The 26715-nt window shown below is 59.8% G+C and overlaps 3 protein-coding genes across 3 annotated transcripts in view; 2 read left to right on the forward strand and 1 right to left on the reverse strand.

The window, feature by feature from the left end:
* LOC119094011 (rho guanine nucleotide exchange factor 11) overlaps positions 1 to 3453 on the forward strand; it is a gene marked incomplete at its 3' end in the record, with an annotated part of 83938 nt that extends 80485 nt beyond the window's left edge. Inside the window, exon 23 of the mRNA XM_037217062.1 lies at positions 3273 to 3453. Within this exon, the coding sequence (XP_037072957.1) occupies positions 3273 to 3453 (181 nt within the window). The remainder of the gene's footprint in view (positions 1 to 3272) is intronic.
* A 68-nt stretch (positions 3454 to 3521) lies between these two features.
* On the forward strand, positions 3522 to 9384 carry LOC119094012 (uncharacterized). Its single transcript, XM_037217064.1, has 7 exons — positions 3522 to 3550; positions 4192 to 4353; positions 6284 to 6457; positions 6917 to 7152; positions 7815 to 8046; positions 8455 to 8534; positions 8659 to 9384. Exons 2-7 carry the CDS (start codon positions 4239 to 4241, stop codon positions 8728 to 8730), a joined length of 909 nt encoding a protein of 302 aa, XP_037072959.1. The 5' UTR covers positions 3522 to 3550; positions 4192 to 4238; the 3' UTR covers positions 8731 to 9384.
* Positions 9385 to 9822: 438 nt separating this feature from the next.
* Positions 9823 to 25187, reverse strand: LOC119094401 (uncharacterized). The gene is made up of 12 exons (XM_037217462.1): positions 25170 to 25187; positions 20867 to 20974; positions 19828 to 19918; positions 16347 to 16518; positions 15018 to 15202; positions 14555 to 14739; positions 13923 to 14039; positions 13035 to 13120; positions 11463 to 11616; positions 11069 to 11207; positions 10037 to 10297; positions 9823 to 9834 (listed from the first exon to the last, which is right to left on the reverse strand). Exons 1-12 carry the CDS (start codon positions 25172 to 25174, stop codon positions 9823 to 9825), a joined length of 1515 nt encoding a protein of 504 aa, XP_037073357.1. The 5' UTR covers positions 25175 to 25187.
* Positions 25188 to 26715: the final 1528 nt, after the last annotated feature.

Raw genomic sequence — 26715 nt, forward strand, 5'->3', positions numbered from 1 at the left:
CGCGCGCCCTGGACGTGCCCGACGTGCTGGGTGGGCCGTGCTGGCGGCACGGCGGGCGGCCGGGGCCATGCCTGGCCGGAGACAATCGGCCTCCCGTTTCCTGTCGGAGCGGAGCGGAGCGGACTGGACTGGGCCGGGCGGCTGCCGGCGCCGACGGCCGAGCCTGAGGCGACCTCGGCCGGTCGGCTCGGCTCTTGGTCGCCGTCACTGGCGACCGGTGTCGCCGCCGGTGACCGGTGGGCATTACAAGAGCTGATGGGCGGGCGACGGAGAGCGCACGCCACGTGAGGTACACATGTGTCACAGGCGCACCGGACCGGCTGGCGGTCCGTGAATCTGGCGACTGGTTCTCAGCAGCTGCCAGTGTGTTGCGCGCAGTTCGTGCCGGGGGCTCTGTAAACAAACGCGATTCCACCTGGGCCAGGAAAATCGCCGGTCGGCTGCATGGCTACTCCCTGGCGGCGTCATTTGTCTGTCTGTCTGGCTCAGACTGCGCGCGAACGATGCGCAGTCATCGCCAGCGTCGGCCTCTGTGTGGCCGAGAACAGCGCAGAACGACCGCGGAGGTAAACAACTGCATCCTGAAGGCGTACGCGTCGGAAGCGTGAGTCACCTGGCTCCTTCGTGAGAGGAATGCCCGGTGGTGAAGATGGCCTATTTTTGTGTGACAGGACTCCCGTTCGGGGTTAAGAGACGAAGTAGCGCAGTTGCGGGAAATCCTGGTTGGCTTCGCAGCTGACGCGGGGGCCCCGGGGCGTTTATAGAACAGTCGGTAGCTCTCCTCAGAGGGCTCCGCTACGTCGCACGCCGTGCAACTTGAACAGTGGAAAACAAAGTTAAAGCAGACAGGCTTGCCCAGGGGCTGCCAGGCCCGGGGTGATTTAAAGGCGATTGCCGTCAGATAAGAGAGACTTGTCGGGGAGACCATGCGCGCGGCTGGCTGTCGGACGGTGTGTCCGTGTTGGGCGGCGCGGCTCTGAAGCGCGTGAGCTCTCTCCCCGCTGCCGGCCGACGGAGGCCCCGCTCGCCGAGCGGCGCGCTGGGAGCCGGCGCTGTCGGCGGCAGGAAGGCCGGCTGCAACTCTTGCCGCGCGCAGGATCAAATGCCGCGCCTCGCTGACAGGCCGGTTTTTCTTATCAGCGTTGCGTGATGTTCAACACGCTTGATGACTTCATTCAGCGCTGTTTCCTGCGGTAAAAACATAACTTAACGGCTTAATTTGGTTGCTGCTTCAAACAAATCTTCGCTTGGTGTCGGGCCATGTTAGTCGGCGCTGATGTGTTGTCCCACCCGTCAGCCAGCCAGCCGTGTCGGAAGTTTCCCGAGCATCAGTAATGTACTGCGGCCGCGCTGCGGTTACACACCGGGCCGCCAAGCCGGTATTCTGTTCGATAACCACATCGTGTCACCTCTGGCGAGCTGACCAGCCTGGCTGAGCTCGCGTTGCGCCAGTTCCGCCGCCCGCACCGCTGGGACCGGAGCGCAGCGCAGCCGGCGTTGTCCAGCCGTTGCCAGCGGGAAGGGGCGCGCTGCCGGCCCGCTCGCCGTCACAGACCGGCCGCGGCCGGCGGGGATTACGTGAGCGCCCGGCCCGGTGACTCATTAGTCGCCGCCCGGCCGTGAGCAGGCGCGGCCCGGCGGGTGCCCGGCTCCGGTGGCCGGCGCGGCGCGCGCTCGCCGCCATTCACATGCTAATGCCGGCGGCGGCGGCGCTCTCTCCGGTCGGGTCGGCGGCTGCCGTGACCCGGTGGCGGCGGCGGCGACACCTCTGCCGCCGTGGCCGCGGTGGCGGTGGCCCGACCCGCGGCCCAGATTTGACATTGCCGACCGTTGCCGCGCCGCGCCGCGCCGCGCCGCGCCGACGGTCGGCGTTTGCCCTGGTGCGGCGCGCGGCTGCCGCCGTCGCTCGCGGCCGGTAGAAATTGGTTTGGACGGCGGGCGCCGCTCTCTAATTTGGGTGCGGCGCGGCGCATGATCTGGCGTTGGGCGGAGCGACGGTCAGCCGTTCTCACGCGCCCGCGGACCACCACGAGCGTGCACGCCGCCGCCGCAGCCGCCGGCCAGCCGGGTCCTCGCCGTCACCGTCACCACACCGAGCCGGTGCAGTCGGGCGGCGGCCGACGTCGTCCTCAGGTCGGCTGCCGCCACTGACGCAGCCCACGGCGCCGCGCAGCTACGAGGCGGGCGCGCCACGCCCGGCCGGTGGCGGCACGCGCGGCGCGCGTTTCCATTGCGCCGACGCGCGTCGCGTCGCGTTTCCATCGCGCCGGGGTATGCGGACGAGCCGCGCGAGTCGGCCGCGCCAGCCTGCCAGCCAGCCAGCCGGCGGTCTGGCAGTGCCCTGTCTCCGTGCAGTGCGCTCTGCCGCTGTGGCCGGTCGGTAGCGGCAGGCGGGCGCGCGCGCCGTCCGCTGGCTCCGGCCGCAGTCCCGACCGCGACTCCGGCTGGCGGCGCAGATGGACGGGCCGCGCAGAGGTCAGTGCCGGCTTTCTGGCCGGCGGCGACGCGTTTGACGCGTCCGCGCGCCCTTAATGTGCTGAATGAGACGTTTTGTATTGAGGCGCGCGATTCCACGCCCTAAAAATAGTCCGCGGGCAAATCCTGGCGCCGGTTATAAATACCCGCCTCTGTCAGCCGGTCGGCCGGGCCGAATCGCGAAGGGCGAAGTGCCGCCGGGTTTGGCCGCGACGCTGGCCCCTGCCGACACTGCGTCGCTGCCGATGCGGCCAGCGCCGGCGGCGGCGGCGGCAGCCGGTGAATGGGCGGCGCCGGCCTGCCGTCGCGGCCGCGCTCGCTCCGCTCGGCGAGTGTCCTGCGTGGCGACGGCGTGTGTGCGCGGTCATGGAGCGGTCGCACTCCTACCTGGACACGTTCCGCGCGGCGGCCGCCGACGTCCAGGGTCACGCGTCCAGGTAGGGCCGCTCCGGCTCCATTGTGGGGCGGGCGGCACGTGCGTGTCGCCGTCCGCCTCCGCCGCGCCGGCCGGCCGCGTCAGTGGCGCGGCATGGCTGCGCTGGTCAGGCGCGCGTGAGAAGAGCGTACTGTGTAGGACGTTGTGTCTGTGTCCGTGTGTGTGTGTGTGTGTGTGCGTTAGCGCCTGTGGTGCAGCGTGATTACGTGATCCGACAGCGGTGTCCCCATCCGCTCGCCGTGTGCGTGGGCCGAGACCTGACCTGACCTGACCTGACCTGACCTGACCTGACCTGACCTGACGCGATCGCGCGGCGTCCGGCCGCAGAGCTGACGGCCGTGTCTGGGTGCGCCTGCCGCAGGTGGTACCGGCTCATCAAGGAGGCGGCCGACGCGTACCAGGGCCGTGACGGCAAGGGCCACAAGCGCACCGAGTCGGCGCACACGCTGCTGCAGGCGCAGGACTCGAGCGAGGCGCCGGCGGCGGCACCGCGCGACGACGAGCCGGCCGAGGCGGCGGCCGGCGGCGCCGAGGCGTCGCTCTCGCCGGCGTCGGCCGGCGCCGCCTCCTCCACCGACGCCTCGCCGGCCCAGTCGCCGACGGTGCCGCGCAGTCAGCTGACGGCGAAGGCGGCGGCAGGTACGGCTGCACGCGGGCGCCGGCCGGACGCGGACGGCTCGGGCCGCCCTCTCCCGGCATGCTGTCTGGCCGTGGGACGGTGAATGCGGGTTGCGGCAGTCTTCCGGACGTTGTCAGCAGTAGAGACGTCATGTTTTGCGGCTGGCTCACTGCCGGCATGCATTGCCGACAGCCTTGTGAATCGCTGCAAGCACCGCGCCGCGGGCCTGCCTGATGTCTTCACTTTCTTTTTGAGAGCCGCAATGGGGTGTGTGCACCTTTCGAGGTCGGAGTATGTTGCACTGTGGGTAGCACGAATGGGGCGTGCATTGGTGCCCGGCCACCTCTCTCCCCCGCTCACGCCGCTGCCGGTCACGGGTCCTTTTTCTGTACACTCGTGCCGCCGGCACGTCACCGCCCGACCACTAACATTCTTCAGAGCGCAAACCGCTTACACTGACCAAGGCGCGCGATCGAGGCCGCGCGTGCCCGAACACGAGACCACAGCACCCACCTCGGCTGGTCGGCCCGCCGGGCATGAGCACACCACGCGCACACACGCCCGGCCAGCGGGGCACACGAGCGCGGCGGCCGCGTGAGCGGGGGAGGGACGGGCGCGGGCGGCGCCGCCGCTGACGGCGCCCCGCGCCCGCCGCATGCAGCAGGAGCGGACGGCGCCGGCCTGAGCTCGCCGGGCGAGCGGCGCCGCATGCAGCGGGTGGAGATGCTGAAGATTGCCGAGTGCACCCAGCTCATTGACCCGGCCGAGGTGGTCGTCTCGCAGGGCGTCGTGCTGTCGGCCGAGCCCGTCCTCACGCCCATAGGTGGGTCACGCTTACCCCAGCCCCTCCTGATACCCATTGGTGGGTCACGCTTACCTTAAGCTTCTCCTGATGCCCATGGGTGGGTTATGCTTGCCTCAGTCCCCCTGATACCCATAGGTGGGTCGTGCTTACCCCAGCCCCTCCTGATACCCATAGATTGGTTCCCAGCCTTTTCTGATATCCATGGATGGGTTGTATGCCCAAAGGTGGGTTTGCCATCCCAGCCCCTCCGGATACCCATAAGTGAGTTATGCTGGTCCGTCCTGATGCCGATAGGTGGGCCATGTTTTACCCCGGCCGGTCGTGACGCCCACATGACGACACGACATGTGGGTTACGCCCACATGTCCGGCCCCTATAATGATAGGGGCATGACCTCCTCACGTCACCCGGTACACCCGTCATGCATCTGCTCGGCCTTCGGTCACCAGGCAGTGGTCACAGGGTGGTCTGTGGTCACAGGGTGGTCACAGGGTGGTCTTGCCGTTTGGCCTTCTCCTGTTCCCTTGCTCATGTGCTCACCGGTGCCCGGGCTGCCTCCCTGGGGCCTCCAGCGTCCGCTGCCCGTACTCTTCCCTGCACAACGGGTGCATGCTGATCTAACATTGTGCCGCCATCACTGCACTGGTCGCCGCACCGGGTACAGGGCCTGCCTTGCTGTTCATTCCCGAGGATATCTTCTGTATAGGTCTGCGCGCTCACGCCTGTCGGTGATGGTCTGGCTGTCCGTCTCTGCTCGTTGCGTAACGCCCTCGGTACCCGTTGTCGCCATGTGCCGCTCACGCCGTGCAGCCGTTCAGACCGTGTGATGGCGTGTGTGTCGTGTGTGTACCCGGGGGGCAGCAGGCAGTGACTGCACACGTGGGAAACGGTTCCGCCGTGCCCGTCTCGCGGCCGTACCCGCGTGGTGTAAGTTATTGTCGTGTGAGCGCGTGGCGAATGTGTGCTGCAGCCCCCCCCCCCCTCCCATCTCCGCTTCCTGGACGCGTGGAGACACACCCCTCGGGTGGCCTCGAATCGAGCATTCAGTCGCGACGTTCCTGGCAGCTCAGAAGCCCAGAATAATAAGTCAATCGCCGTGGACGTCTGGAGCCGGCGGCGTACGCGCGTGGGGTGGCGTTGTCATATCGCTTTCGGCAACTAGTGGACACGGACCGCGGCCTGCTGAGGGTTCCCGTTACCCCACCCCCCCCCCCCCCTCGGGAACGCGACGTGCTGTGTCGCCGGTTTGTGTCTGCTAAGCCACCAGCCCGGCCCCGTTCGGTCGGAAGCCTACCGCTAAAGCCAGTCGTCGAGCGGCCGGCGGTGCCCGTCACCTCGGCCGTCTGTGGAGTCCGGAGGTGGGGTGGGCTGGGGACGGGGACGCCCCCGGAGTCCGGGGTTGGGGGTGGAACGGGGCGTAGCGCGAACGCCACTGACATGGCCCAGCCGCCGGGACCGTGATGTCACCGACCGGCCGGGCGGCTGGCGCGGCTCGGCCGGGCACGTCCGTCTGCCGGCCGCCGCTGAATGCACGGGAAGCGGCGTGTCGGCCCGGCCACGTCCGCCACCGGACCGGGCGGCATCGTGTCCGGCTGCCGGTCCGTCCAGCGGCGGCGGCACGCGCGGTCGCCGCCGGCCGGCTGGCCCGTGCGGCGGGGCTGCGCCGGTCGGCTGGCGGGAGGAGGGGAGAGGGACAGGTCAGCTGAAGTCGGGTGGGTGACGGGAGTGGTTCCGCTGGAGCCCAGGAGTCGACTCCCTGACCTGACCCGGATGTGACTGACCAGTGGTCTGTTTGTTGCACGTGTCTTTGTTCTCCACCACCTCCCCCCCCCCTCCCTCACCCCACCCCCGCGTGACTGCAGGTGTTGGTGCCGTGTCTGTTTCGCTCGTGGCTGGCCTCCAGCGGCGCGTGCTGCCTGTCTGACCTGCCGCTGCCGCCCGCCGACAGAGCGGCTGCGGCGCAAGGACGAACAGGTGCGCCAGATGCTGGCCGAGAAGCAGCAGCTGGTGGCCGACATCCTGCAGATCCCGCGCGACGACTTCCAGCACATCGCCGAGATGGCGGCCGAGGCCGGCGGCGAGAAGGACGCGCGCGAGCTCATCCTCAATTCGATTCTCAGTGGTAGGTGGCCTGGCCGGCCGGTGCGGCTGTGACGCCAACCCTGGCCAGGGGAGGGAGGGGGGGGGGGGAGGGGGCGCTGGCGGCGCCTCAGCGTCGTGGGACGGGTCGGTGGCCGTGACCGGGCGGTGGCGCTCGACCCATCCCCTTCGGCCGCGGGCGGTGCGACCGGCCGGAACAGCCGGGGCGTGCAGTCCGGCTCCGCGGTCCGCGCTGGCGACGCTGACTGCGGCATGCTCATTTGCGATCGCTGAGATCGGTGCAGATGAGGCGCTGACGATGCAAACTGGTAACGCGTAACGTGTTCCATTGACGCCAGTGCACGTGCCGCTCCAGCCCCGCCGCGCTGGCTGTGAGACGTGTCGGCCCCGCCCAGCCGCCGGCGTCTGGCGTTTTATTACGCTGTGCAGTGCCACCTCTGCCCTCGTGCCGCGCCTCAGCCTCCGCTCCGCCTCTTTACAGCGGACCGCAACATGTCCATCATCAACGAGACGCTGAAGGTGACGGAGGGCGACATCGTGAGCAGCACGTGCACACCGGGCCCGCCGGAGCCGGCGACGGCGGCAGCGGCGGCGGCCGAGGGCAGCCGGCGGCCGGTCAGCCCGCGCCCGCGCCGCGCCGACCGCGCCAACCTGGCGGCGCTCAGTCAGCTGTTGCAGGTCAACAGCCAGCTGAGCGCCACGCTCACCACCCTGCTGGTGAGTGCCGCCGGACGGTGGCGTCGGCGGCGGGCTTGCGTCGTCGTTGGTGTGGGCGCGCTGCGCCTCGGCGACCGACCGGGCCGTCGCCGGCCGGTGCGGACGGCGCCGCGCCGTCGGCCGCCGGAGCCGACCGCTCACGCAGTGGGTCAGCCGGCCGCGGCGCCGCGCCCGCGGTTGATAGACTATTAACGTCGTGCCGATGCGTCGGCGATTGGGGTCGGTGCGGCGATAAGCGGACGGCGAGTTTGGCGCTTATGGGCTGCGTGACTCGTGTGCTGATGCCCGCCGCGCTCGGGACGTTGGCAGGCGGCCACCAACCCGGCCGCGGCGGGACCGGAGCCGCCGGCGCCCGGTCGGACGGGATGCGCCGGAGCGCGTTGTGTGGCGAAGGAGTCACCGCCAGCCGCTGCGGCGACCGGGAGCGCGCCGTGACGTGATGATGAGTCGAGGCGCTGAGTTCTGGATTGAGAGATCCGGGCTGACTCCCGCCTCGGCATCGTTCACCGGCCCTGTTTGCATCGGTCCGGGGAGTACCAGTGACGTCAGTATGAATGTAGCGCCGCCGGCCGGCCGGCTGAAGTCCCTTGCCGTGTGCCGGCGCCCGCCGCCTGGCCCGACCTGACCTGACCTGATCTGACCGGGGTCCGCCGTCGCCGCAGGGCGTGATGACCGAGCGGGACGAAGAGCGCGAGCGGATGCGCAAGGAGCTGCGCTATTCGCACGAGCGCATCCACCAGCTGCACCGGGAGGGCGGCACGCTGGCGGCCGCGCCGGCGCCGGCGCCGCTGGCCGTGCCCGAGGACAACAGCCGGCCGCAGAGCTTCGTCTCCGTGGCCAGCGCCAGCTCGGCCGAGCCGGCCGCGCCCGACGCGCCCGAGACCGACGACGAAAGTACGTGGCGCCGACCGACGGGCGTGTCGGCCGGCGAGGGAGGGGGCTTTATAGCTCGTGTTCAAGGAAGGTTTGCTACGTACCCTTGAGTGAGGGACGTCTGGGCTCTGGGCGGGGATGTGTGTTTTATGGATGGTGCCGGCGTGCCCTGGTCGGGAGGGCTGCGCTGGCTTGTGGCGCGCTCGTCCTTCTGGCAGTGTCTGGACGGCCGATCAGTGCCGGTGCTTTCGACACCACGCTCGGCGGCGCGCGCGTGTGTGCGTGTGCCATCGCTGCCGGCTCGGCTGACGTGCGGTCGTCTGTTTGCCGCATCGGCGGCTTGTGGCCGACTGTTGCCGGCTGGCCGCGGCCGGGCCGGCGGCGGCTGGTGTCCCCGCCCGCCTGTGACCGCAGCGGCGTGCGTTGCAGGTGCGCGGTCGCGGCCCGACACGAGTTCGCAGGAGAGCGGCGAGCCGGCCTCCGACACGCTGGAAGAGTCGACGCACGAGGTACCGGTGACGTAGCGGCCGCCGGCGACGCGCGCGCGCCGCGCCCGTCCGACTGACTGTCAGCGCGTGTGCCTGTGGCCGGCCGGCGGCGCCGCGAGGTCATGACCGCGCCTCTGTCTTGCAGACGGAGACGTTTGACTCGGCCTCGTCGAGTAGCGCGTGTCTGACGTTCGAGTCGGCCGCCGATCACACGTGATGGCCGCGCGGCGCCGGGCGGTGACGTCACGGGCGGCCCGGCCCGACGGCCAGCCCGCTCGCCCGTCTCTAGAGGTGCCAACACACAGCCGCCCACCACCCGTGTGTACATAGGATAATTATATTCTATTCAAGATGCCGTATTGTGTAACAACATAAGTATACCAAATTTGTTATTGTTATTTTTGAAGAATTCCACTGGGGTGTGCGTCGCTCCTGTCAGCAGTTGCTTGAGCTTACGTTTGAGAGGGGCGGACACGCGCTCGCGCGCGCGCGCGCGGCGAGCCTTGTGAGCGCTGTCAGGCCTTGTGAGGCGGGGGACCGGCGGCAGCCGCCTGGTGCGATCCCTACGGAGTTGAGTTTGGCTCGGTGCGGCGCGCCCCGGCCCGGGCCCGGCGGCGTGCGCGGCCGCCGGAAGCTTTATGGGCCGCGGAGGCGCGCGGCGCACTTAATGGCTTGACTGTGTCTCTCCTGTTGACCAAGATTAGGACGGGCTGGCTCCGTAATCTTTGTGGCCCGGGAGCGGGCGAGGCGAGACGTGTATGTAACCGTGCACAAAGAGCGTATTGCGATTTAGTACTGTACCTATTTGTTCTTTGTCAGACCATTTATACTTGCAGCGTCGCCAACCAGTTCAGATAAACGAATGATTCGACGTGGCGTTTGCTGATTGGCTCCGGGTTGGTGCCGGCGATGGGTTGACGTGAGGTGGACGAGGATCGGAGCCGTCGGGAGTTGCCTTCGAGGAGAGAAGACAACAGTGTCTTGTGGCCCGAGAAGACCCAGTGCCGAGGCGCGAGAGCAGGCTGACTGACGGACGAGCGGACCTCCCCGCGTCCGCTGACGCCGCCTGAGGCCACACACCCGCGCCGCCTCACTCGTGTGTATTCTCGCGACCCACCAACAAAAACACTCGCCCAGGCGATCGCGCTCGCGCCTGTCGTTCTGTCCCGCAGCGGGGCGGGGAGGGGGCTGGCCCGAATGAGAGGCGGTCGCTGACGTCTCGCGCCAGTTCGGTCGCCGTCAGGCGGCAGCAGAAGCTGCGTCTGTCCCGCCGACACATCTGCCGTCACATCACCCGCCCCTGCTCGGGTCACCTCACGACCTGCTCGTTGCCCCGGTCACATCATCATGTGCGGCACACGAGCTCGAGCTCCGGCCGTGAGCTGCCGCCACGCCCGCCTCGTCCCCCCCCCCCCCCTCCCCCCTTCACAACCCTCGGGCGCCGGCCGGACCGGCTCTGCTCAGAGCAGCCGCGGGAGGAGGCCGGCCGCCAGCAGCAGCGCGGTGGTCGCCGCGCCGGCCGCCGCTCCCGCCGTCGGCGCGTCGGGCTCGGTCCGCTCGCCCCAGGCGTCCCACACGCCGTCGGCGGCGATGTAGCGCTGCACGCACTGGTCGATGACGGCCAGAGGGCCGGCGCAGTCCAGCACCACCTTGTGGAACACGCGCCGGTCGAAGCGATCCCCGAGCTCGCGCTCAGCGCTGGCGCGCAGCTCCTTCAGCCGCAGCTCGCCGATCTTGTAGCCGGTCGCCTGACCCGGCCACGTGATGTAGCGGCGCACCTCGTTCTGTGGGAGGGCGGGGGAGTGAGCAGGGACGCTGGGGTCGGGGGGGGGGGGGGCGGATATGCCGGAGGGGCGGTGCCCGCCCCGGGACGTGAAGTAAGAACGTGTACCGGACGTGTTTCAAGATGTCTGTGAAAATCGAGATGAGTACGAGGGATTGGAATTTGCACAAGGTTCGTTGCACCCGGTTCTTCACGTCGGCCGCCGACCACCGGATTGGCGGAATGTGCCGATGCGGGTGTTCGCCGTAATGTGAAGATCGTATGTATGGGGCGTCGTCAGTTGTAGGCCTACAAGTGACAACTGTGTATTCGTAATACTTTCTGTTTGCCCAATATAGTCCGCTCGGCTGCATTAGCACAGTAAAGCTATTCATGGCAGCTGACATCCTCATTAAGCCATGTCATGGCTATTCGCGGATACTCATTACCAAACGTGACTCAGGGCCTCTGAGACAGCAAGCACGGGCCGGCGGCGCACGGCCGGCGCTGAGAGTGCGCAGCCCGGTTCCAGGCCGGCGGCTGAACAGGAGCCAAACGCTGCAGCCGCGCCACTGCGCAGGCCGTCACTGGCTGCTCGCCAGACACGCGAGCGCGCGGGCGAAGTCGTTAAGCCGCTTTTACTTATGCACACACGCGGACTGCATGTTACGGACAGTTACAAAGTGGAGCCGTAATGCACGGTGCCTGCTGACTTAGATCTGGCGTTAATGAAGCATGCGTGCATGCAGTGATGAATGGCGTGCGGGCCGCGGTCAGATGTGGCTCTACTCACCTCAATTTGCACCCGCGACGATGCGGTGTGATTCAGCATGTACTCTACCGCCATCTCTTGGGTCCAGTTGAAGGCGTGAATTCCGGTGTCTACCACTAGGCGGCACGCACGGAAAATCTCCTGGCTGTACCGGCCGTACCTGAATGTGGGCCGCGTGGGTCCCGTGTCAGTCTAGACATTCAGGTAACGTTCCTGCTGCGAACGATATAAGGACGGTCCCAGACAGAGACCATTCTGAGGTTATTGCCTGCAAGAAAGATCACATCGAAAATGGAGTCCTCCAGCCATCATCAACAGTACCCATGAGCTCCTTTCGAATTGCTCAATTCGACCTGGCGGCGTTTAACTGCCGATGGTTTAGGAATACTGCTGGCATGGCTGCCCCTACACTCACCTGTCGTAAGGGTCCTCGTAAAGCCCCATTTCGTGGCCGAGGTACTCTGAGTAGAGCGCCCAGCCCTCGACGATGGCGGCGTTCAGCGGAAAGCCGGACGGCGCCTCCGAGTAGGCCGGCCCGTCGTTACCGGCCCGACGGAAGTCCGGCAGTCCTGGCGAGGTCAGGTCAGTCAGCAGAGAGATGGTAAGCTCAGGTCAGATCAGGTCTAGGTCAGGTCAGGTCAGACCAGCTCGTGACCTGAGCGGAAAGCCGGACGGCGCCTCCGAGTAGGCCGGGCCGTTGTTGCCGCCCTGACGGAAGTCCGGCAGTCCTGGTGAGGTCAGGTCAGTCAGCAGAGAGACGGTACGGTCAGGTCAGGTCAGACCAGCTCGTGATCTGAGGAGAGAGCGGGAGGAAAGTGGAACGATCAGGTCCGCGTCGGCTGTCGACCTGATGCGAGCCGCGGATCGAGAGCGCGGATCGGGCGAGACGAGAACGCGCGGGCGAAAACCATCACACGGGAGTGACGTCACACGGGAGTGACGGGAGTGACGAAACCATCCATGGGAGGGAGTGACGAAAACCATCACACGGGAGTGACGAAAACCATCACACGGGAGTGACGTCCGCGCGCTGGCCGCGTCTTGTTACATGGGGTCATAATGGTTACTGTCGCTGATCGGCAGGTGTAACTGCAGGGGCCTACGGGCCAATGCGTGGCCTATGCGGGGCCTATGAGCCTATGCCACGCCTTGGTAGAACTCGGGACCGGGAGAGCTTTCCCATCAAGGAAGATGACACTAAGCTTCTCCACCTAAAGCCAAATTCTTCGAACGACTAAGCCGCTCGGTGACCTCCATTTACTGGTCACGGGTGATCAATTTATCTTATTTGAAATAATCGACTTTATGAAGCGGAGCCGATAATCAATGATTTATTGTCAAGTAGACTGTCCGCTTAAGCCAGTAGAAAACGTCTGCCCATGATAATTGAGGATCCATCACCAAAAAGAATACCCGCCATCGCCGGTAGAAAAGGTCTAACCCAGGATTGCGCAAATAGGAAAGGGCCGAAGATGATGTACAAGGACAGCGATGCAGATGACGGTTTGGACCATGGCGCACGTCGATCATGAACGTGACACGAATGAAGAACCTCTTTGCAAAATGAGCGCAGCGTTCACCGGATGCAGCCGAGTAAAACAAAGCCACCTATCAGCTGAACAAGCGTTCTGCGAGATAGTCGTGCGTGGCTCTGCCAACGCCGATCCTGAGGCACGCACGCTGATCGTGTTTATGCCCGGCCTTCAGGCGGGATTATTGGTGTTTGGTTCGCGCCTTCGTGGGCTTGTCATGCCCTAGCAGTCCGATCTCAGTCCCCCCCCCCCCCCCATACCCTCCTGCCAGCACGCGTGCCAGACAAGGCCGTGCAGCAGGCAGCCCATATACCTTTCTTCTCACCAGGGACATACCTTTCTTCTCCACCAGGGACATACCTTTCTTCTCCACTAGGGACATACCTTTCTCCTCCACCACGGACATAGCTTTCTTGTCCACTAGGACATACCTTTCTTCTTCACCAGGGACATACCTTTCTTCTCCACCAGGTAGGAGAAGTAGTAGTGGTGTCCCGGGTTGGCCTCGTGGGCCGACAGGGCCGTCATCTCGTACTTGGGCCTGCGCCACACAGGACCCGTCAGAATATCCCAATGGGCGACCAGACACAGGCTCCCGCATCCTCGCGACGTTCTGTTTGTCCTGGGCACCAGTGTATGCACCAGCCATGAGTGGGCAGAAGTCCTGGCGGGGATCCCGTCCACGCCGTATAGAGGTCTCCCCCGTCCACCGCGTGTAGAGCGCATACCCTGTATAGAGGTACCTATGCAGGCTAAATCTCGACGCATCGACCCTAGGTGGGTGCAGATTCGCCCCACTGTTATCCCCTCTCCTTCAACCCATAGCCCCGATGGTCAGCACTGGCGGAAAGGGCCCTAAACAGAACCAGACCAAAAGAAACCAGACCCGGGTGCGCGAGGCGGCGAGGCACAGGACGCTCACAGCAACGACCAACAACCCGTCAGAGAAGGCTCTCGCATCGCTGTAAACTGATACCCTTCGGGCTCAGCGCGGCGAAGTCCGCTCCTTATCGAAGACCTGGCTGTCCCTGAACCTACACTAATAATATTTATCGTAACTACATACACCGACATAACTTCAAATATTGCTGTCTTGTGCACGTGCAGGTCAGCTCAGGAGCTCTGCAGTTCAGCTCAGGAGCTCCGCAGTTCAGGTCAGGAACTCTGCAGGTTAACTCAGGAGCTCTGCAATTCAGCTCAGGAGCTCTGCATGTCAGCGCAGGAGCACTGCAGTTTAGCTCAGGAGCTCTGCAGTTCAGAAGCCCATCGTACTCGTACGACAGGCTTCTGCCGGCGTCCGAGCTCAAATCGAGCGAGGCGCGATCGGCGGCGGCGCTACTCACTGTTCGTCGAAGATGTACTTGTTGATCTTGAACTTGCCGGGACGGGAGCCGTCGAAGGCGGGGATGTTGTAGGAGGCCGAAATGCCGTCCTTCTGATTGTCCGGCAGTACGTCCACTCTGCGGTGTGCAGTGCCAGCAGTGTCAGTGTCAGCCATGTCAGCAATGTCAGGCAGTTTCAGCAGATTCGGGCGGTGTCAGCCGTATCAGCCGTGTCGGTCATATCAACAGTGTCGGGCAGTGTCAGGCTGCGTTATGCACTGTGTCAAGGATCAGAGGAAGGCTGGCCCATTCCGGCCGAGCTCAGATACTGAGCAGCTGACGGCGAGAGGTAGCGAATACAGGCGATTGATCCGTCCAGTGCACATTCTCGCAGTTTACCTCTGACCGGCTGTAAATGTGCATTTGAGCTTCCTAGGCTTGGCAAATGTCGAAAAATATCTCCAAATTTTGGAAGACCGTCTGCAGTCGATATGTCAGAAAATGAATGACGTGCAGATAGGTTGCAGTCGCAGACGTGTTACCCGCCGTTAGAAACAACAAGGACAACAATAGGTAGCTACGAGTTGCACTAATTATTCCTTAGCTGCATCAAGGTCGGTGGCGACGCCGCGACAGAAGCACGCGGCGCTTACATGATGGCCGTCTTGGGCATCTCGAGCACGACCTTCATCATCTTGGGTCGGATCTTGTCCCGGATGATCTTGGTGAAGCCGGCGATGAGCTCCTCGGATGACTCGTAGTAGTTGCTCTTGTCGGTGCGCAGCTTCTCGGAGAACTCCTGCACCGTCATGTCCCCGAAGCCGAGCTCGTCGACGACCTGGCGGTCACAGGTCATGACCGAGCGCTGTCAGCCGGCGCTCGCGGCCACCGTACTGAGATCGAGGCGTGACGTTTACTTGTCTGCTGACATCAGGGTGTGTCGCGGCCCTTTAGTTTAGCAACAGGCTGGGTAGAAAACACCACTCATGCGCTGGTGTCTGAGCAAAACGACAGGCAGATGCGCCTTCAAAGGTGAAGGAAATGCCAGACATGACACCGCATTCGACAAACCTCGTTTGTTTTATCAAGTGCGTACTGGTCTGGCGATCAACTGACCTTTTTCATGTCACCCTCAATCCTTTTCACTTCCTCCAGCCCGATCTCGTGGATGTGATCAGCCGTGAGTTCCGACGAGGTGTGGAACCGGAGACATTCCCGGTAGTAGTTCTCGCCGTTGGGCAGAGATGTCGCTGCTATGGCCGGCCGCGTGTTCGGTAGGTACTCGGTCTCGATGAAGTCGGCTGAAATCGCGTATCGTGACCGTGACGTGGTCTTAATCACCCCAATTTCTCTGCAAGGGTTGAGTCGAACGATGTCAGCGGCACGTGATATTATTCGCATTATTCTGCATCGGTTGGGAATTACTTCGTAGTCTGAGTCTGTTTCATACAACTGGTTTTTATGGGCGTCGATCAGGGAAAGTGTATTTTTACACAGATCGCACAATGAAACGATTCCTGGCTTCCTAAAAAAATAACCAACTTGCGTGAGCTGGTAATACACCGTGCTGTCGGGCTCATTATGGACCTTCAAGCAATCTGTATTGGTGTGTGAATGCCCGTCGCTGGAGCGGAGCGTCAACGGCGCCTATCGTTTGCCTGGCGCCTGAGCGAAAATCGCATGTGGCAAACCAAGAGCAGGACGACTAAATGGCATGTCCCATTCGATCATGATATACGGGCCGCGAGTGGCACATCATTGGTGACATCGCATGTGAAGACACATATTTACGATTATGCCGATGGCATATGGGTTTTCGGGCCGCACACAGATGAGGCGCGTCACATGTGACACACCGTTGAAGTGTCGTATGTGACACGCCGTTAAAGTGTCACATGGGACACCGTTGATGTGTCACATGAGACACACTGGTGAAGTGTCACGCGTGACACACCGTTGAAGTGTCACGCGTGACACACCGTTGAAGTGTCACATGCGACACACTGATGAAGTGTCGTATGTGACACGCCATCGAAGTGTCGCATGGGACACACCGTTGAAGTGTCATGCGTGACACACCGTTGAAGTGTCACATGTGACACACCGCTGAAGTGTCACAGGCCGCCGTGATGCGCCACTGAAGTGTTACAGGCCACTGAAACACGCCACTGAGGTGGCATAGGCTACCGTAACGCGGCCATAGACATTCTGGGCCGGAACACTGGAACGGATTTCAGCACCGCAAGGACACCAAGAAACAAACCAGGAACGTCCGTCACAGGTGATATGCTCTTTGGTCCCAGCACGCAAATGCGTACCTCATGTCAGACGTGTCACGGTGCGCCACGGCCCCCCAGTGTCCGTCTTGGTGTATACGCGTGCCTGGAAACCACGCGGACTCCCGGCATTCCGCGCACGGTGCCGCCCCCTCTTCCACTGTCTTACCAAGGTTCTTGTAGGTCTGTATGACGTCCTCCATGATCACCCTCTTGGCCTCCTGCCGCAGCTCTTGCTGAACATCAGCGCTGATGGAGTCCGGCATGTTCAGGAACGGCTCGTAGAAGGTGGACTCCTCCACGGGTACGTCCAGCGCCCGAAATTGCTCCGGCACTGAGCTCTGCCGGCCGATCGGGGAGTCAACCCGTGCTCGTCAAGCCGGGCGATGGTGGTGTGCGGTGGAGATGACGTTACATCGACAGCGATGGAGAGCAAGAGGGGGGGGGGGAGAAAGAGAGGAAGGAAGGGGGGCGAATGAGTATAAAGATGAGAGAGGGAGAGCAGGGCTTCTATGCTTCTATGCTTCTATGCTTCTATGCTTCAGGAGAGCTATGCTTCTATGATGACACGGCAGTCCGATTTAACTGCAAGGTTAGATATCAATACGGACCATGACTGTGCCGATACGACATGACAATACGACATGACATGACGAGTTACAGTGGGAGTGGTCCGGAGCTGGCGTTTCAGTATAGGAGGAAGAGGAGAAAGATGTATAATTGCTGCGGTGATGCTAACGACGTCGTGACAGTGGACACAGGAAAACCTCGAGCCGACGTCGAGTGGTCGCAGTTTACAGTTATAGCAAGTAGTAATTGAGTCAGCAAATTCGTTGGCGTTGTCTATGCGGTTGTGCTGTTGGGGTAAAGCGCGCCGAAAGGGTTTGCAATGAGTAGTTTGAAATTGTCTGCTTGTCACGGTTTACAGACCTTTTTGCGCGCAACGACAATCTTTCGCTGCCGTTTTTCTCTGGGGTTATAATCAGAACATGTGAACGGATGCATGCATCTAGAAATAGTCGTGACGCTTCATGCATGCAGCCCTGGCATCATCACCACATGATAGGATACGCTGCGGTCACCACGGTGATATCACTGCCATTCTTCATGCCTGACTAACGCCGTTACTCAGAAGTCTAGCCAGTCATGGTTCGCAATCCGATGTGGGAGTGATGCACCTGAGGCGGGGAACTTTCACTTACAGCCGCGGACCATCCTTTTGAACGCGCCAAAAACAGGCTTCTAAAAACAGACCGCTAGAAGTGCGAGAGGACGAGACATTGCTGGTTTTGCAGCCATATAGATATCATCTCCGCTAATGGGGAATGCTTGCTGGGCCATTATGAATGCATTTAGCGTTAGGGCCGTAATAATAGTGGCATCATGATAAGTATACTGAAGCAGCCTTTTTAGACGTGATTTACTCGATTCTGTTAACGCCTTACGCAATGAGGCACCTGTTTTGTAAGATGGCTTACCGATGCATGCCATCGTGTATTGTGGAACACTGAGTGCTGGTTTGCTGAACATTAAGCCCAAGGGTGATCGGTGGAAGGAGGCGAATCAAAGGCACCCCGTTCTCATTTTTCTCAGGACTGGCTGGATCGCACTTCAATAACGATGAGTCTGTAGTTACCTAAGTCGTTAAGTACATTTGCGAGGAACATTATGCATATCGATGAGATTGTAGTAATAACCTTGTTATCCGTAGAAAACCAGATGAATCGAGATAAAGATGCGTTAATTAGAACGACATTTTGGTAGCATACCTTTATCAAAACGAATAGCGGAAGTAATTTCAAAATTGCCTACCGATGATCCTACTCGATTTTGCAGGCTTTTTTGGAAACAGTTCGCCACAGTTTTTATAGGCCACCAAAATTCAGGGGATTAAACAAGGAACAATGGCCAGTCGTTACTACGATATAGTGTATATCCAACGAAGAACTAGAATACGCGCAAAAATACGTGTGCATGTAAATTAATTCAAGTTAACAGGCATCACGCATCACCCTCCATTCAAACATGTAAGTGGTTTCAAGTAAACAGGCACCACACATCACGCATCAGTTATGCATGCAAACGATTTCAATTAAACAGACATCGCACATCACGCATCATGTATCAGTCATACATCCAAACGAATTTAAGCTAACACACATCACATATCAAGGCACTTATCACGCTTGTATAATCAGCCATGATGAGCCCTGTACGTTAAGGTTTTGTCGTCGACTTTTTATAAGAAATGATTTGCTTATTTTCCTCTTTGGATGGTTCTGTGCTCCGTTGATGACTTTGATCTCTAAAAGTGGCATAGGGTACATACCTCAATGGATTTCAGCCTGAGCGTGCATTGCCCAAAAATAGTTACCGAAAGGGGTATTTGTAAGTTGTTCAGTGCATTAGCGAGGAACATTAGTTACACAGATAAGACAGTAGTTTTAGCCTTATTCTTCGGAAAAACCAGGAGAACGGAAATATAGGTAGGTTGATATTTCGGCAACATGCTTTTCTAGTAAAAATTGCAGAAGTGAATTCCTGAAAAATTGCTTCTACGATTTCACTTAAACAGACATCGCACATCACGCGTCATGCATCAATCATACATGTTAACGATTTTGAGGCAACACGCACCACATATCAAGGCACTTATCACGCTTGTATAATCAGCCATGATGAGCCCTGTACGTTGAAGTCTTCCAGTGAGTGAGGCTATAAATTGAAATCGCTACTGAATCTCTATTGAAATTTATCGCTATTGAATCTCTATTGAAATCCAGTGAGGCACGTACGCTATGCCACTTTTAGAGCTCAAAGTCATCTACAGACCACAGGACAGTCCAAAAAGGAAAATAATGATTAACTTCCGTTATTGTTTCGAGAAACGCATGTTGCCGAAATGTCAACTTAACTTTATCTCCGTTCTCCTGGTTCTTCCGAGGAATAAGACTAATACTTCTGTCTTAAAGGGGTATTTGGTTTGTTTTCAGTTTTTAGTTGTTTTTTTGTCTCGTTTGTTTTTAGCGTCTGGCAGGTGTTTCTCATACCTCAGACGAATAGGGCGCATGGACCTTCCGACATAGACTATGTCCCTTCCATGTTGTTCATACGGTTCGCACTCAATTCTGTAAACCATATTATTTTGTGTGCAAACCCCTTGAAACCCAAGCTTACATAAATGACATTTATTTCCACCCGGGCACTTAGGCTTCTATGAAGACAACTTCACCAGAAACCCTTTTAACTAATTGTCGCTCTTCCAATCTATCCGTAAGCGCAGCTTTGATTGCCTAACGATGTGTTTGGTTTTCCAAAGTAAGTGCTCATCTATGTAAGGTACCGTTAAGAATCCGTCGTCCGACATGACGTGTTCCCACCTTGTACCACCCATCCTACTATCTCTCTATATCTCATATGTCTGATATGATGCATGGTATATAGCGTATGATATGACGGGACATCCCTTTATAGTCTCAAACATATTTCAGTTGCCGTCCCAGGGCACTGCAAGGGTTTTTCGTTTTGGCAGAGTCTTCCCGGCATCACTCCGCCGGGGAACCCGTTCGCAGACGCTGCCGCTGGCGCGACGCACCGGCGGCGGCGAGGTGTGCGTGGGCTGGCGTTGGCGCGCCGGCCCTTCCACTCACCATGGATACGTTGTGGAGCGTCCTCTCCTGGCTGATGCCTTCCCGCATCAGCTCCTCCAGCTCCGCCGCCTGCCGCGGGAACTCCTGCAGCCTGGGGGGGCGGGGAAGCATGGCGATCGGCACCCACACCGGCGGGACATACAGCGGACATCCGAGAGCCAGTGCCCGCACCGGCGGGACATGCAGTGGACTCTTGGCAGTCAGTGCCCGCACCGGTGAGACATACAGCGGACTCTTGGCAGTCAGTGCCCTCACCGGCGGGACATACAACGGACTGTTGGCAGTCAGCACCCGCACCGGTGAGACATACAGGGGACCAGTCCCAGAGCCAGTCAGTCCCAGAGTGTCAGTCCCAGAGGACCAGTCCCAGAGTCCTCAACTCAACTCGTTCAAGCATCAGCTATCGCTCGGTGAACATACAGCACGTACCGCAGTACGCGGCTCAAATAATATGGCCAAGCATAGACACGGCCAGCCGTGAGCTGGGCCATGACTTGTTCCCGATGGCTGGCACCCGTGGTGAGCCCGGGTGCCGTCTCGGTAGCCACCACAGCGTGGTACCGTCATGCAGAAACCGGCCCAGATCGCGGCGTGGTCAGCTGTGTCGAGGAGAGCGGCGGCTACGGGTCACGCGGACACGGCGGCGCGGCGCTGATCTCACCCGGCCACGATCCCGGACACCGGTTCTCGCACTGTTCGGACACCGCGGCGATGCTGACAGACTAGCGAAACCGGTCAGTCGGCGCAGACGTACGCGACAGCGGCGGTGCACACAGTACGAGCGTGTTGCCGCGGTCGCCGTTGGTCGCCGTTGGTTGCCGTGGTCGCCGTTGGTCACCGTTGGTCGCCGCGGTCGTCGTTGGTCGCCGCGGTCGCCGCAGTCGCCGCGGCGGCCGCGTGACCGCGCGTTGGCTGCCTAATGAGCCAACGCTTCTGCGTTACGCCCTTCTGTACAGTTGAACAAGCATGGCGTGGCGACGGCACTGCTCGCGGGCCGGCGGCACTGGCTTCCGCTGCGCGTGCTGTGCTGTACACTGACCTCAGGAGCAGGGTGCGGTAGTCGGCCTCGTTGTTGAACTTCATGTAGCCGACGAGCAGCGAGAGGCCGGTGCCCACTCCGTCCAGGTACGAGATGGGAAACAGGAACCTGGCCGCCACGCCAAACGTCAGACAGGACCCTGACCTGTCACTGAACCGTCAGTGCACCTGTCACTTGACCGTCGGTAAACAGATGTTCCAAATGTCAGTGGAAAGCACATCCGAAGACACAAAACAATGGTGTCAAGCTTTTAGGCGATACTGCGTCTGCGGTGTGTCTACACTGCCATGACGTCCCGGAATGGAGGTAGTCAAATATTATATAATAATTCCATCGGTCCAGGGGTTTGGTTTTCCATTCAGGGATCCAGCCTTCTCCTCGCACCCCACCCAGTACTTTGAGAAGAAAATAATTCAAGTCCTGATACAATCCGTTTGCTCGCGTCTTTCGGGCCGCAGGGGTATGCTGCGTATTTTTCACTGCTCAGGCCCTCCCCAAAACTCATGCTGCGAAACTACCCCTCTGCATCGGCTTAAATGACAGCTTGTATTTCTGCGGGAGAATTAAATTTAGCTAAAACTAGTCGATTTAATTAGACTAATTAAAATAACCGGTCATTTTGTGACTTAGGCAGCCCGACCGGCCGGGCCCCATCTCGTTTTTGAGGACGCCTGTCTGCAATCACAGATCCTCCGGCCGTGAAGGCTTAGTCAAAAAGGAGCCGTACGTGGGCATGGTTCGTGCTCCGTTACTCCGTTTTCTGGTGCGAACGAAACTGCTTAGTAACAGAAGGCCCTTTTTCTTCTAAAAATGCAACGCACTGATGAACTTTCACTTCTTTTGTGGTTCGTTGCTCTGTTATAACTTAGTTTATTACTGCCTTACTTTTGCTGCTAAGGCAAAGTTGTAAAATAATAAAATAACGTGGACAAATGGAAAACATCTAGCATTTTTGCATCCAACTTCAAGAATCGATTAGACGCGACTGTTCGCTACACAAATGCTACCAATTTGAACTACCACTTGTCAGTCACGAATCTGGAGCGGCTGGTGCTTAAAAGGCAGCCATGGAAGCTTGTTGTGGAGAGAACGCATTGCCAGTTTCATGCCGGATGAGGTGTCAGCTTCCCTGCTCCACCAGCCGCGGCAGCGCTGGCGCGGCGCGCTGAGGGGCGGCGGTCGGCGGGGGGCCCGGACAGGTGGCGACGGGGCTCCGGGGGCTGCCGGCCAGCCATGGCGCCGCCGCGTTCATCGCCAACATCGTCCAAATGCTGTTAAGTGTAAGCGCTTAAAAAGGCGCCGCGTCAGGCGGATGGTGCTGGCTGGCGGTGTTCCACCGGGGCGTGCCGCACCACTGCCAGCGGCGCGAGCCCTCCCCCGCCGCCCCCGCCGCCGTCCGCCCCGCCCCTCCCCCCGCCGCCGCCGCCGCCGACGCCGGACGTGTTGCGTGCCACACACACGCGTCACGGTGTCACACAGTGACACGCTGTGTCATGTGGTCACATAGCAACATGTTTTATAGGCTAAGAGTACGTTTATAATGCATGAGAATGTGGTCATGGCGAATTCCATGACACGAGCGTAAAACTTTTTCAGGAACCGCCAGGTAATCTCTTGTTGCTTGTGTGTGTTCGCTTCCTCCTTTCGCGGCACAGCAATCATGTTAAGCGCCACACGAACAGTTATTAGTGCACATATCGTAAGAATCAAACACAGTGAAAGCAAGTTAAATATCTTGTCATTTCGCAGTTTGCTGACCACTTCGATGTTACGTGAACATAGCTGATCACGCACTGTTGTGAGCACAGTGAGAGCTAAGTCATGGCTCTCTTAGTTAACAGGTGGCTTGTCTTTTGACCAGAATTTCGTACCATCGTCATAGGAGAATACAAATGATAAGGGAAGGGGATGAGACCGCTTTCAGACTTGTTTATAAGTCCCGTTTAACAAGTAACAGAGAAAGTGACCAAGGTAACCTCCGTGGCATCTTCTGTGCACTTAAGAGTAACGTCAATAGCATTGCTTTTGTAGCGATTCCCGCCGATGAAAGTAGTTTGATTCTATACAACTGTACTGCGGTAAGTTTAAGCCTTTTAAATGTGAGTTTCCTGATCAGACCATCCCTGGAATACTACCATATCCACCACAAATGGCGTGATCGCACTCCACATTCTATGAACATGGGACACGTAAGTTTTTAATTTGTGGAAGGTGAAAAATCATTCATGTATCAGCGAACGACTGACTCAGCGAAAAGTTGGTCAATTTCCGGCGTTGATGCCATCACCATGAGTCCAGCACAGGTCCCCTTACCCGACTTATTGTCTGGCGCTGTCCGTCGGCATACTGCCGGTTTTTCGAAATCTTCCTCGAGGAATGGGGAAGCCAGTGACGAGATAATACCACCTACTCTGCCCACCCGTCTGTCGGAGGCCACCGCCGCCGACCGGAAACGGCTTACCGTACGGAACGGGCAGTAAGGTCAGACGTCACAAAGGTCAGAGGTCAACGTCCCGCCAGAGATCGGCGTCTGGCCCCGCGTTACTGACTGGACAGGGGTCGGCACCTGGTACGTGCACAGCAGTTGTTTCTGATACCCTGCCTGCACGGAGGCCGCCATCTAATGACTCGGAGTATGTTTTGATTGGCCCAGTTGCGCCAGATAATTGGCATCACCTGTCGTGATCGACTACCGAGCGCGGTCGACGCGCTGGGAGTGAAAGCGGCCGGCCTGCCTGTTGCGTGCTAGGGTGACATGCTCGAGCATGGCGGCCTTCTAAGGAAGCTGGAGGCTATCCAGCCTGAATCCCATGGGCGGATCTCATCTCAGAAAATCCTTTACAACAGCATTCAGATCCCGGATTTGCGATGCATTTTGCCGCCTGGACGGTTCCAGGCCCGCCTCAGCTGGCGACCATCTCACCAGCTGCCCCCGTGGCCGCCGCTGTAGCTTGCTGGCCGCAGGGTCAGCGCTCACCGCGGCCGGGACGGGGTGTGGTTCTTGACCGCAGTGCCGCCACGCCCAGCCGCGCCCTGGCGTGTCCCGTCAGTCAGGCCCGGTAGCTCGGCCCTGCCCCAGCCCCGTCAGCAGGGCCGGCCAGCCCTGCCCCAGCCCCGTCAGTCAAGACGGCCAGCTCGACCGCCCGTCAGCCAGGACCGGCCAGCTCGAATCCGCCCCGCTCCGTCAGCCAGGGCCGGCCAGCTCGGCCCTGCCCCCGCCCCGTCAGTCAAGACCGGCCAGCTCGGACCCGCCCGTCAGCCAGGACCGGCCAGCTCGAATCCGCCCCCGCTCCGTCAGTCAGGACCGGCACCCTCGGGCCCGTCCCCGCCCGTCAGCCAGGAGCGGCCTGCTCGGGTCCGCCCGTCAGCCAGAACCGGCCAGCTCGAATCCGCCCCCGCCGGTCAGCCAGGAGCCGCCAGTCGGCCCGCCCCCGCCCGCGTGCGCTGTCGGCCCTGTCACGACACGCGCCGGCTCGCCGCCGAGACGCGATTCGAGCCGCGGCCGAAATTGCTCCACCCAACGGCTGCCTGCTGGTCTGCACGGAGTGCAGACAGATGTTCCTGCCACGAGGCACCGCGGCGTTGCAGCCTCGCGAGCTGGTCAAGTTCGGTGTGGAGAACGGGAGACACCGTTGTGTATGTCAGGGTCGATGAGCTGACTAACGCGCTGATGATAGGCATTCGTACGCCACCCGCTGCCACGTGCGGCTACAGCAGGCCGTATAAGATATATATATATATCTATATTATATATATATATATACATATATATGTATATAATATAGACATATCTATGTATAAGATATAATATGATATATATATATATATATATAACATATAATACTGGGTGTGTGGTGTGTGTTTGTGTGTATTATCGAACGCGATGGCGTGAAAGCATTTGTCATCACTTTAAGGCTCGCGCGCTCAGGTATTCTACCATGGTTCTCGGTCATGGTCACACTAAAAATAGTCGGTCAAAATTGGTCATCATATCCAACGTTTTTTAAATGAGGAGAGAGAGAGAGAGAGAGAGAGAGAGAGAGAGAGAGAGAGAGAGAGAGAGAGAGAGAGAGAGAAAGAGAAAGAGAGAGAGAGAGAGAGAGAGAGAGCGAGAGAGAGAGAGAGAGCGAGAGAGAGAGAGATATCTATATATATACTCTATAATATATCGATATATATATATATATATTATATATATATATCAAGCGTATACCTTTGACAGTTTGCTAGCTCATGCAAAGATATGGAACACTTTTTTCTCGTTCTGCTGACCGAAGGCATGGGTGATGCAGTGGTAACTCACCCCATGTGGTTGAAGCCGCGAAATTAGGTGGCCACGCTCTCCCGGAGGATCTCCATGTTGATCTTTGTCGGTGAAGCTCTCCGTCACGCCTCGGTCACCTCCACGCTCCTCCAGGAACTCCTTGCAGCGGTTCCACCGCAGGTCGTACGAGGACATGGCGTACGCGTCAAGTGGCATCGTACGTATGGTTCCCCAGCTGCTGGACGGCGGAGATCACGTCAGGTCGCCATTCAGCCATACTGGGGCGGCCAGAACGACACGTGGGTGCGGTTTACAGACGGGCCAAGCTGACCGGATACAACTCTGAGCGCTTGCGCGGGCGTGAGACGGGGAGGCGACGGGCGACGCTGCTGCAGCGCCTGCGCGCACTACACTACATAGCGATTCACGGGTTTGCCAATCGTGGCTAAAACCCAGCAAAAGCGTCATTTTGTGTGAATATGGTCGCTTGAAGAGGATGCACGCCCGAGTAATTCTTGTGGCCAAATCTTCCTCGATTTGGGCCACCGCGTCTTGCAATCGAGTGGGCGTCGGAAACAGTGGCACAAGCCGCCTCCCAGCCGATTACTGGTGAACGGACGAGAAGGACATATTTCAGATCCGTCAGTGAATCGCAGTCGATTTTGCACAAGCGTCAGGTGGCGTCACCACCCACGTCTGCCCGGCTGCTGAGATCTGACCTCAATATTTAAAACGCTTCAAAACGGGCACATCCACGTTTTGTGCACATAGGAGTGCGGCCGTCCTGCTCTGAACACATGGACTCACATCTGCCACGCGACTGTCGGCTTCTCATCAGTCAGAGAACGTCTATCCTGCTCTGAACACATGGACTCACATCTCTGCCCGCGGACTGTCGGCCTTCTCATCAGTCAGAGTACGTATCCTGCTCTGACCACATGGACTCACATCTTTGCCCACGCGACTGTCGGCCTCTATCAGTCAGAGTAGTCTATCCTGCTTTGACCACATGGACCACATCTCTGCCCACGCGACTGTCGGCCTTCTCCTCAGCCAGGTACGTCCATCCGCTCTGAACACATGACTCACATCTCTGCCCACGCGACTGTCGGCCTTCTCCTCAGTCAGAGACGTCCATCCTGCTCTGAACACATGGACTCACATCTCTGCCCACGCGACTGTCGGCCTCTCCTCAGTCAGAGTACGTCCATCCTGCTCTGAACACCTGGACTCACATCTCTGCCCACGCGACTGTCGGCCTTCTCCTCAGTCAGAGTACGTCATCCTGCTCTGAACACATGGACTCATCTCTGCCACGCGAGTCGGCCTTCTCCTCAGTCAGAGTACGTCCATCCTGCTCTGAACACATGAATCACATCTGCCCATGCGAACTGTCGGCTTCTCCTCAGTCAGAGTACGGCCATCCTGCTCTGAAACACAATGGGACTCACATCTTGCCCACGACTGTCGGCCTTCTCCTCAGTCAGAGTACGTCCATCCTGCTCTGACACACATGGACTCACATCTCTGCCCATGCGATGTCGGCTTCTCCTCAGCCAGAGTACGTCTATCCTGCTCTGAACAC

This window comes from Pollicipes pollicipes, unplaced genomic scaffold, assembly GCF_011947565.3.
Source record: "Pollicipes pollicipes isolate AB1234 unplaced genomic scaffold, Ppol_2.1 Scaffold_4002;HRSCAF=4701_pilon_pilon_pilon, whole genome shotgun sequence".
Classification (NCBI taxonomy): Eukaryota; Metazoa; Arthropoda; class Thecostraca; order Pollicipedomorpha; family Pollicipedidae; genus Pollicipes; species Pollicipes pollicipes.

Coding starts and splice junctions, on each gene's coding strand:
- LOC119094012 (XM_037217064.1), top strand. CDS start 4,239: ATGCAGCGGGTGGAGATGCTGAAGATTGCCGAGTGCACCCAGCTCATT. Junction 4,354..6,283: donor GCCCGTCCTCACGCCCATAG/GTGGGTCACGCT, acceptor GCCCGCCGACAG/AGCGGCTGCGGCGCAAGGAC. Junction 6,458..6,916: donor CCTCAATTCGATTCTCAGTG/GTAGGTGGCCTG, acceptor GCCTCTTTACAG/CGGACCGCAACATGTCCATC.
- LOC119094401 (XM_037217462.1), bottom strand. Junction 11,617..13,034: donor CTACCTGGTGGAGAAGAAAG/GTATGTCCCTGG, acceptor TGACCTCGCCAG/GACTGCCGGACTTCCGTCGG. Junction 11,208..11,462: donor TACGAGGACCCTTACGACAG/GTGAGTGTAGGG, acceptor GCCCACATTCAG/GTACGGCCGGTACAGCCAGG.